The 12,493-nt window shown below is 36.2% G+C and overlaps 1 protein-coding gene across 1 annotated transcript in view; it reads right to left on the reverse strand.

The window, feature by feature from the left end:
* HBEGF (heparin binding EGF like growth factor) overlaps positions 1 to 12,493 on the reverse strand; it is a 93,067-nt gene that overhangs the window by 30,828 nt on the left and 49,746 nt on the right. Inside the window, exon 4 of the mRNA XM_053717224.1 lies at positions 2,986 to 3,141. Coding sequence (XP_053573199.1) covers positions 2,986 to 3,141 — 156 coding nt within the window. The remainder of the gene's footprint in view (positions 1 to 2,985; positions 3,142 to 12,493) is intronic.

Raw genomic sequence — 12,493 nt, forward strand, 5'->3', positions numbered from 1 at the left:
TATACGCCAAAAAGGCCTAATCTGTGGACACTCCCACCAGATATGCATCCAGGTGCCTTTCTGGCCACAATTTCTCGGAGAGGAAGACTTTTGAAGTTACGAAAGGAATGAAAATTACTTTGAAGTCCTTTGAGTCTGTTCTTCTTGTCTTGCGGTAGAAAAGACTTTTTTCCACCCGTAATATCATAAATTATTTCTACCAGACCAGATCTGAACAAAGTCTTCCCCTTGTAAGGAAGTGCCAGAAACTTGGACTTAGAGGTAACATCGGCTGACCAAGATTTTAGCCACAATGCCCTGCAGGCTAGGACAGTGAAGTAGACATCTTGGCTCCCAGTCTAATAACTTGCATGTTAGCATCAGAAATAAAGGAATTGGCTAGTTTGAGAGCCTTAATCCTATCTTGTATCTCCTCCAACGGAAGTCTCTACTAAAATTGATTCAGACAAGGCGTTGCACCAATAAGATGCCGCACTTGCTACTGTGGCAATACAAACTGCAGGTTGCCATTTAAGACCCTGATGAACATACATCTTCTTCAAATAAGCTTCCAGCTTTTTATCCATGGGATCCTTAAAGGAGCAGTTATCTTCTATAGGGATCATAGTTCTCTTATAAATAGACCATTCTATTTTATGCACCATGCCCCAAGAATATTTACTGGATTCAGCAACAGGAAACATCTTTTTAAATACAGGAGACGGGGAGAAAGGAATCCCTGGCTTCTCTCATTCCTGTTTAATAATCTCCGTCACGCAGTCTAGGATAGGAAAAACTTCCACAGAGGAAGGAACATCATAGTATTTATTAAGAAATTTACTAGACTTCTTAGGGTTGACAACAACAGAAGTATTGGAGTCGTCTAAAGTAGCCAATACCTCCTTTAACAGTACACGAAGGTGCTCAAGCTTAAATCTGAAGTTTACTTCTTCAGTATCAGATGAAGAAATAATACTGTCTGAATCTAAAATTTCACCCTCAGAGACTACCAGCATATCCTCAGACTTATGAAGGAGGGCAACCTGCATAGCAGTAGGTGGAACAGAAACCTTACTATCTGAATGTCTAATTTTCCTCTTGCGTTTTCCCAGCATAGGAAAAGCAGATTATTCCATAGATACCGCAGAAGATACCTGTGCAGCAAAATCTGCAGGCAAATAAACTCCTCCAGGAGGCTGAGAGGAACTGCAGGGCACTGTATGTAAGGCCAAAGAGGCTTGGGATGTTTGAGAAGAAAGCTGTGGCATTGCCTGAACAGCATCATCCTTAGAGACATTAGGCTCAGAGGGCAACAATTTATCTTTAATTTGAAGTGTTCTAGCTAAGCATGCAGCACAGAATTGCATAGGCAAAACATTGTGTGCCTCTAGGCATAACAAGCGTTTGTCAAAAAACACAGAGTCTTGGTCCATGTCCGTAATACTAAATACAAAATTCCCTAAATTGTAGAAATGTTTTAAATACACCGTCACTTTAAGAAATTTTAAGATGACAATTTGGCTGCCAGAAGTCTCTAAAATGATTGTATAGTAGATTGACACTGAAGAGACTGAAATTCAATGACGCTGCTCCGCTCTGTGAATATCCAACAGCAGAGAGACGTCACATGACCGGCAGAGAGGGGAAACTACGCAGCAAGTAAAAGGCGCGTGTTTCCCTCTGCCTACAACATAAAATGCAAGTAGCTGCAGCTGGTTTCAAACGCAAGCAGTATGTCAGTTAGCCTATTCTAGCTAAGCAAGCAAAGAAAACCAACTGCCAAATTTTAAGTTTACATAATTTCCTGTATAAAACATAAGCCACACACATACTAATAAAGTATTTCAACAAAATTAGCCCAAAGAAGAAAAACGTCCCAATAAAGGGAAGATTAAACCTAGTCTCAACATACATAATGTGCCTGCCCACTGCCAAAGAAAATCCTATATAAAGGATTTAAAAAATGTCCCCATCTACTGCATATGATATAGTCTTCTAAAGTGCGAGTCTCCAAGACCTAGAAGACAAAAGCACTTACTTGCAGTCTAGCTGTCCAACAGGAAGACAGCTCACAAGGCATGAAAGGACACATACTTCTTACAGAGTCCTGTAGAAAAAGAAAGAACAGAATAACCAACTCTGGCTTTCTGTACCATGGGCAGCAATGTGTTAGGAAACAAAGCAAGGACTACCTCACAACTTCCTAACTGCTTAAAAGCGACCACTACTCTACTGAAGAGATTGACATGGACTCCACTAAACCCAAATCCTTGCTTGCACGGAAAAGTACCTGAAAAAGGAATTCATTTCTTCAGACACCAAACTTCACCTCTTCCATTGACAGAGGCAAAGAGAATGACTGGGGAGTATGGGTAGGGAAGTGACACTTAAAGGGACACTGAACCCAAATTGTTCTTTCGTGATTCAGATAGAGCATGCAATTTTAAGCAACTTTCTAATTTACTCCTATTATAAATTTTTCTTCGTTCTCTTGCTATCTTTATTTGAAAAAGGCATCTATGCTTTTTTTGGATCAGAACTCTGAACAGCGCTTTTTTATTGGTGGATGAATTTATCCACCAATCAGCAAGAACAACCCAGGTTGTTCACCAAAAATGGGCCGGTATCTAAACTTACATTCTTGCATTTCAAATAAAGATACCAAGAGAATGAAAAAAAATTGATAATAGGAGTAAATTAGAAAGTTGCTTAAAATTGCATGCTCTATCTGAATCATGAAAGAAAAAATGTGGGTTCAGTGTCCCTTTAACAGCTTTGCTGTGGTGCTCTTTGCCTCCTTCCGCTGGCCAGGAGTGATATTCCCACTAGTAATTGAATGACGTCATGGACTCTCCATATCTTAGGAAAGAAAACAGTAAAATCCTAGAGTTTAATATGTAGTCTGAAAATGTTGTTGTTTATTGTGTAATAATTTTTTTCTGTGCATGGGGTCTTTGTGTATCTGCAAGCATTTTATCAGCAGAATTATTAGGAATTTAAACTTACCGTAGTATTAGTAATGTTGATATTACTATTAAACAAAAACATGAAAGTGTAACAGCGACTACAGCTAACACGGTTGTGTGATCATAAGTATATAAAGGTTTTTCCAGTGGAAGGCTAAGTGCATGGCACCTTTGCCCATGATATCCTTCTTGGCACCTGAAAATAAATAAATAAATACATTTAAAAACACCAGAAAAAATAGATATGTACTTATTTAAATATAAATACAGATAACTGAATTATGATAAACTTTGTAGTTAAAACTACCCAGAAACATAAATAAAAATATAAGATTTGAAAAAATAGTTATACACTAGATTACAAGTACAGCGCTAATGTGCTCGACTTCGCCTTTTTCCGTGTGTTGGATACCGCGTGTATAAAGTTAAAAAACGTTTTCGCTCTCGCGCTAGCCCTTCGCGCGCAAATAGCAGAAGTTACAATATCGTGATCACATTATCGTATTCTCCCATAGACTTCAATGAAGCACAAAAAGTGGGGGGGGGAAAACATCGAACAAGTCGCGCAAACCTGATCGCATTCTCTCAAGTGCACTAACCTAAAATTGAATATGAATATTTCACATTCCAGTATTATTCACATAGAAGAATATGTTCTATTTATTCATAAAATACATATTTCTATACATCAGATTTTTTGGGTTTTATATATATATATATATATATATATATATAAATATAGACTCCAAGTAAGTGCACTCTCACTCGCCAACCCAAACACAGACCAGGGTGCTTAGCAGGATATTCAATCAAGATAAGGATAAGCACTCACTGGATTTAAATACAATAACTATTTATTGGTAGTGACGTTTCGGGGCATTCACCCCTTCCTCAGACAACCCAAACAGTGAATCAAACAGTGTTATATAACAAATCAAACCCCTCCCCCATTACATAATCAGCCAATCAAAATACATCAGTGTAAATCAATAAGAGATGTATATTAACAAATGTATATTAACAATAAACATTTCACTCATGTGTGATACCATCATGGTATATAATATTAACAATAAAATATATGTAGAGATAATGACTATCTAGTGTGGCACAATTGTGTATAACAGTGATAACGATATGAGTGGTCATGGAACAAGGCACAAGTAAGCATAGTCAACATATCTAACTCTATCTTACAGCAAAAAATATGAGCATAAGAGGTATATATTTCATTTAGTACAACTACGAGATGGCTGCTTACTTGTTTATAGCTTATATGGGAGTTGCGAGGCTAAGTACGAAATCCGCCATGCACGCTGAATCCAGCGTGGTCACAGGAGGGCGTGTGAGCATCCGGGTTACTTCCGGATCAGAGCGCTCTGAATAGAGCCATGTTATGTGTTGCCATGGCAACCTATCGCAGTCTGACTTGCTTTGTCAGAGCGGGGCTAACATCTGAGTGACAGCAGCAGGCTGCCATGGCAACCCCGTATCATACATACAGTGCTATGTGGGCAGCTGACACAGTCTCATTGTATTCAATGTAGGACTAAACGATATACTGTTATTGATATTAGCCAATTACTTTAAGCAATTACCTTGCTCATTCACTATGGCGTGTTCACTGAGAGCTGACTCAGTTAGCAGCTGTCAGAAGTAACCGCTTATAGTGATTACCTGCAATCTGGCTGCGGTCCCTATAAAAAGAAGGGTGCCACCCCATCATATTAAAGCCATGTTTCTAAGAAACAGTGAAAAAAGAAACAGTTGAGAATGGACATAATATATCAGAATAAGATAATCAATCTGGCACTAAATCTGGGGATCTGGAACCATGCAAGAATTAGTCTGACAGGAACTTAGTCACATATAGCCTTAGTATGTCCCATCTATAGGTAATCTGTGTAGAATACTACCAATGTGTGTACACTGCCCCCTATTCAATATCATTATCATCCCAGCACTAACATTGGGACTATGATGGATAGTAAAGGTAAATCAACCCATAAAATATGGCAGAGAAAGGGGGGGGGGGGGGTTTAAGATCAGTAACTAAAGTATCTACATCAGTCATTAGTCAAATATACAAATGGACATAATAAAGATTTAGAAAGAGGGCTATGATCCAATTTCCCATAAACAATAGATAAAATATATCCTCACCTCAGGAAAATGTACCATTATGGCTCAAACTCCTGATTATTGCTACAGTGGAGGGTAGAACTTTGTCAATCAACTTCAAATCTCTTGGAGCATAGTAATCCCCAAATATGGGATGGACAATGTGGACTCTCAGTGTACCCATCAGGGCACCCATGGAACTACATGGACTCTCATCATTAAATGGTATATCTGGATATATCATATTCGTTCTGCCAGGACTTATAAAAAGCAGTGCCAGTCCAGATTTGCATTTAGTCCACCAGGGTGTACCGTTCCAAGTCTATGGATCCATTTGGCTTCAATTTGAAGGAGCCTGTTCTTTCTGTTACCTCCCCGTGGCAATGTTGGTACATGGTCAATAAGTATAAAGCGTAAATCCTTCACCATATGTTTCATCTGTACAAAGTGGCGTGCCACTGGTTGTTCCGATGTACCATCCTTGATTGCTGTCCTGATGGCAGTCCGATGGTTAGCCATCCTCTTCTTGATGTCATCGTCCGTCTTACCGACATAGTACTTCCCACATGTACAATTCAACAGATAGACCACAAACGGAGTAGAACACGTTAGATTGTGTTGGATCTTAAAACTCTTGGTGGTATGTGGATGGTGAAAGGTTTTGCTTTGTATCATCGAGTTGCACGTTGTGCAACCCAGGCACTTAAAACAACCCTGTCTCTTGGATTTTAACCATGTGTCTTTGATGTAGGCGTGTCTTGGGTCAGTAATCATTAACATGTCTTAGAGGTTGCGTCCTCTTTTATATCCCATTCTTGGTGGGGAAAAATCTTTAAATGGTAGCTGTTGGTCTGACGTCAATAGGTCCCAATGGTCCCTCACCGATCTTGCTACAATCCCAATGGGAGTTTGAGCCATAATGGTACATTTTCCTATTGAGGTGAGGATATATTTTATCTATTGTTTATGGGAAATTGGATCATAGCCCTCTTTCTAAATCTTTATTATGTCCATTTGTATATTTGACTAATGACTGATGTAGATACTTTAGTTACTGATCTTAACCCCCCCCCCCCCTTTCTCTGCCATATTTTATGGGTTGATTTACCTTTACTATCCACCATAGTCCCAATGTTAGTGCTGGGATGATAATGATATTGAATAGGGGGCAGTGTACACACATTGGTAGTATTCTACACAGATTACCTATAGATGGGACATACTAAGGCTATATGTGACTAAGTTCCTGTCAGACTAATTCTTGCATGGTTCCAGATCCCCAGATTTAGTGCCAGATTGATTATCTTATTCTGATATATTATGTCCATTCTCAACTGTTTCTTTTTTCACTGTTTCTTAGAAACATGGCTTTAATATGATGGGGTGGCACCCTTCTTTTTATAGGGACCGCAGCCAGATTGCAGGTAATCACTATAAGCGGTTACTTCTGACAGCTGCTAACTGAGTCAGCTCTCAGTGAACACGCCATAGTGAATGAGCAAGGTAATTGCTTAAAGTAATTGGCTAATATCAATAACAGTATATCGTTTAGTCCTACATTGAATACAATGAGACTGTGTCAGCTGCCCACATAGCACTGTATGTATGATACGGGGTTGCCATGGCAGCCTGCTGCTGTCACTCAGATGTTAGCCCCGCTCTGACAAAGCAAGTCAGACTGCGATAGGTTGCCATGGCAACACCTAACATGGCTCTATTCAGAGCGCTCTGATCCGGAAGTAACCCGGATGCTCACACGCCCTCCTGTGACCATGCTGGATTCAGCGTGCATGGCCGATTTCGTACTTAGCCTCGCAACTCCCATATAAGCTATAAACAAGTAAGCAGCCATCTCGCAGTTGTACTAAATGAAATATATACCTCTTATGCTCATATTTTTTGCTGTAAGATAGAGTTAGATATGTTGACTACGCTTACTTGTGCCTGGTTCCATGACCACTCATATCGTTATCACTGTTATACACAATTGTGCCACACTAGATAGTCATTATCTCTACATATATTTTATTGTTAATATTATATACCATGATGGTATCACACATGAGTGAAATGTTTATTGTTAATATACATTTGTTAATATACATCTCTTATTGATTTACACTGATGTATTTTGATTGGCTGATTATGTGATGGGGGAGGGGTTTGATTTGTTATATAACACTGTTTGATTCACTGTTTGGGTTGTCTGAGGAAGGGGTGAATGCCCCGAAACGTCACTACCAATAAATAGTTATTGTATTTAAATCCAGTGAGTGCTTATCCTTATCTTGATTATAAATATATATATATATATATATATATATATATATATATATATATATATATATATATATATATATATATATATATATATATATATATATATATATATGAATTTCTATTTAAAAATACTTCGAACATTTCTTTTCTTCTATTCTTTCTAAATTAAAATAAAGAAAAAAAAAACAAAAAGAGGTTAATGTAATCAATAATGGATGTCCTAACATTACATGGTTTAATCTGCACTACCAAATATATGTATGTATAACCTAGTGTCACTTGTCCATGCAATATAAATGTATACATGATATGTATTACCTCAATAAAAAAAATAAAAAATACTTAGAACATATTCACCTAGGTGAAGAACATTGGAATGTCAAATATTTTCAATAAATACTAAATACACGGTTAAACACTTTATTGAATATGAATATTGCATAAAAAATATTTTACATGTTTTCAGTTACTTAACTGCAAAGGGCTACATTGCACTTATGTATACATAATTGAAGACATATATATGTATTTATGTGTTTATATGTGTTTTACTGTACAATTTTGACATTCCAATGTTCTTCACTTACAGGCTAATGTCCTTTTTATTCTTAAATACATATTTCTATTTTTATGTGTATATACCTATACCTGCATATCTATTTCTATAGATATATAGATATGTATTTTACACAAACAGCATCATATAAATATATATATTTAATAGTAAAAGTACATTATTTTGTGAAGAACATAAGAATGTAAAATATGCATTTTTTGCAATGTGTTTATAAATTTGGATCTTAACGTGGTCAAGTTGGCGCACATTAAAACTTTGTAATCTTAAAGCGACACTGAACCCACATTTTTTGCTATCTTTATTTGAAAAAGAAGGCATCTAAGCTAAGGAGCCAGACAATTTTTGGTTTAGAACCCTGGACAGCACTTGTTTATTGGTGGGTGAATTTATCCACCAATCAGCAAGAACAACCAAGGTTGTTCACCAAAAACGGGCCAGCTTCTAAACGTACATTCTTGCTTTTCAAATAACGATACCAATTTGATAATAGGAGTAAATTAGAAAGTTGCTTAAAATTGCATGCTCTATCTGAATAACAAAAGAAAAAATTTGGGTTCAGTGTCCCTTTAAGGCTCGTTACTAAAATATTACATATAAAAGATTTTAAAAATAAAAAATATTAAAAATTATACATACTATAAAATAAGTAAATATATTCTATGGATTATTGTGAATATTTTACAATTTGTCTAATAATTTTTACCAAATTGTTTCGAATCTTTTATATGTAATATTTCAATAACACGCCTTAAGTTTTCTTGTGCGCTAACTCGACCGTGTTAAGAGCAAGATTGAGAAAAGTGATGCACAAAACACATATTTTACATTCCTTCTTTACATAGAAAATTATGTACTTTTTATTACAAAATATATTTTTCTATATACATCGGATACTGTTCATGTGAAATATCTATCTATCTATATAGGAATAGATATGCATGTATAAGTATGTAGAGATACACACACACACACACACACACACATACATACACACATATATATATATATATATATATATATATATATATATATATATATATATATATATATATATATATATATACACACGTGTGTGTCTTTAGACATGTATAAATATGTATGTATCTCTATGTTAAAGCTCTTTGCAGTCTTTTTTTTTTCTTAACACCTGAAACCTCCTATCTTTGAGCCCTTATAACTTTAAGATTTTTTTATTAATTTGTATCAGACAGTGTTATTATGAATGTAACTGTACTTGTATTTGTGATGTTTTTTGAGACACTTTTATTTGAGCGTAACAGTTAACCAGAGCTGTGAAGTCACGCTAACCCGATGCCCTTTAAATTCAACTGCGCTTGAGCGAACACCCACTATAAGCCAGATATCGCTTACTTGCAACATTTAGCATGCCACTCGTAATCTAGCCCTTTATTTGTAAAATCTAATAGAGTACAGTAGAAAAGTATAGAAGAGCAAAAAAATGTTAAGGAATTAGAATTAATGTATGGTCCTATTATAAAGGGAAGGGTTAAACATTTATATTCCTGCTTGGAAAAGGATGGCAATTGGTGGATATGCGTACAGTATGCAACTACTGCTTGTAACTGGCTCATCGGCTATGGTCTGGAATGCTTGTGGCTCTAACAATTTAGAGAATTAAATGTTTGTATTAGAAGGTCCCTATAACACTACTCTTTTATGACTGAAAACCAATATTTAATTTTTAATCTTTTATGCACTATATTATCAGACACTCTACTAATAAAACATTATTTAAATGTATGCTGTTTGTTAATATTAACACAAACTTACCTTCCTAGATATGTATTTTGTGCTTTAGAATGTTGGTAAGGCACTGACGCCTCTGGTGCTTTCAACATCCTTTTGAATGCACACTCCTGTGTGAGCTGCCAGTGAATATATAAATAATGTCAGGGTACTGTAAAGTGTTGGAAGCAGCAATGCCCTTGGAGCTTTTAAAGAATATATGGTGATATCTTCAGGAAGGTAAGTAAGCTTTTTTTTATTGATGACAGACCAATTTTAAATAATGTTTAATTTTATCTCAGAGATGTGTGTCCCTTTATGACTAATTCTGGAAAAGTTATTTAAAAAAAACTATGAGCTAATTTTTAAAAAAATCTAAAATGACGTGATAATATCTGCCCAGCCTTAATAAAAAAAAACATAATTTATGCTTAACGGATAAATTAATTTATTTCATGGTGGTGAGAGTCCACAATCCATTACTCCTGGGAATTACTCTTCCCTACCACTAGGAGGAGGCAAAGATTCCCAAACCCCAAGAGCTCTAAAAAAACTAAAAAAACTCAGTCCAACGTATAGCCAAGAAAAATGAGGTAGGAAAAGAAATAAGAGCAAAAATAAATAAAGCATAACAGATGGTGATAGTCCACAATCCATTATACCCAAGCAGCGGAGACCACGAGTAATGAGACACAAAGGGTGGGATTTAATAAACAACTTTTTTTTCCATTGAAAATATTTCCACAACCCCACAAGAAACCAAAAAGGACATTTTTTTTAATGCACTTAAAATTGAATCAACAGCCAAAAATAAATCAAGCTGAGGCAACTTCCTAAAGGACTTTCCTAACAAAGGCTGCATCAGAAGAAGAAATACATAAAAATGGTAGTATTTAGTAAAATTTGATTAAAAAAATCCTCATTCTTGAAAGCCCAATAAGTGCCAACTAATCTAGTAGAATGAGATGTAATCCGTTTCGGTGGAGGCTGACCTGCCTCCAAGTAAGCCTTATGAATCAAAAGTTTCAACCAAGAGGACAAAGAAACAGCAGAAACTTTCTGTCCTTTTCTAGAACCAGAAAAGTTAACAAACTAGACGTTTGTCTGACATCCTTAGTAGCATCAATATAACACTTCAATGCTCTAACAACATCCAAATTATGCAAAGATCTCTCTGAAGCATTCTTTAGATTAGGACACAAATAAGGGACAACAATTTCCCAACTGATATTGTCTGAAGACACAACTTTAGATAAGAAATCAAATTTATTTCTTAAGACTGCCTTTTCCTGATGAAAGATAAGATAAGGAGGGTCACAAGAAAGAGCAGACAATTCAGAAACTCTTTTAGCAGAATAGATAGCCAAAAAACCAAAACCTTCCAAGAAAGAAGCTTAATATCCACTTTATGCATAGGCTCAAAAGGTGGAGCCTGCAAAACCTTTAACACCAAGTTAAGACCCCAGGGAAGATAAATTGGCTTGATCACAAGTTTAATTCATGCCAAAGCCTGAACAAAACTATGAATGTCAGGAATATCAGCAATCTTTCTATGAAACAAAACTGAAAGAGAGGAAATCTGCCATTTCTGAGAACTTAAGATGTCCGCTCGCACCATCATAAATAGGCCCCATAAAATCAGCATTTGGTTGGTCAGAATGCATTAACATTTTTAAACATTAGTCGTATAAATAAGCTGGAGGAAATACTTCAGTTTTTTTACAATACACACACTTAATATTGGTAGGAAAGTGCTCAGAGGACCAAGCTTCTAAGGTAGATTTAGGGACAGAATCAGAAGGCTCCATTTATAATAGCATACAAAATTATATCCCCTTAAAAAAAGCTCATGACGAATGGAAAAATGTACCCCCTCCAAAAGAATCTTAATAAAATGCGGTAAGCTGAAATAAAAAATAAAGCAGGAGACAAGTAGACTCCATACTCGAAGTCTGGATTGCGCTCAGCTGAAAAGGAGGATGCGTGCAAAAGCTAAGGTGTTAAAAGGGAGCTCTGTGTGGCAAAAAAAAAACGATGTGCGCATACTAGAGGCATATTTGTGCTATCCAGACATGGGCTAATCTGAAAGCTGAAGCACAAAAAAAAATTACCGCTCAGGATGCACAATCCATTGAGCTCCAAGTGTGCTTTCTCTACGCGCTTTAAAAAATACAAACTCTTACTAAAAACAGTTGCGTGCAAAAAATTTAAAGGGGCATAATAATGATATAAAGATTCTGTCCCAAGGCTATATACAGTATATATTAATATATAATTATAATTGCACAAACAAGGCTACAGAGTGTCATATAAATAAATATATGATACTTACTTACCAATAAACACTCATCTACCAGTAGACAACCAGTAGAAAGCCAAACCAGTACTGAAACATATCAGCATATATGGAATAGCAGTATATTGTAGATCCATAGGAAGAGGCAAAATACACATCCCTGCGGCCACTATGTAAAGTTAGTGACAACATTTCCAATAAGGTGATAGAGAGCCACTAACCATACCCCATATACATCTCTCTGATAAACACTGTACTCTGAGGGGAAAATGGGCCTCAACATAGACTGAAAAACCTGCTCACTGAAGAATCATATGCACATCTTCACCTTCCTCCAGCAGAGGCAAAGAGAAGACTGAGATACCTGTGAGCTAGGATGGGTTTTATAGAGCTCTTGTGGTTTGGGAATCTTTACCTCTTCCTAGTGGTAGGGAAGAGTAATTTCCAGGAGTAATGGATTGTGGACTCTCACCACCTGTATGAAAGTTGTTAATATTCATAATTGCTATAAGTGTTCTGCATGGCCTT

Source organism: Bombina bombina, chromosome 6 (genome assembly GCF_027579735.1).
Source record: "Bombina bombina isolate aBomBom1 chromosome 6, aBomBom1.pri, whole genome shotgun sequence".
NCBI classification, from domain to species: domain Eukaryota; kingdom Metazoa; phylum Chordata; class Amphibia; order Anura; family Bombinatoridae; genus Bombina; species Bombina bombina.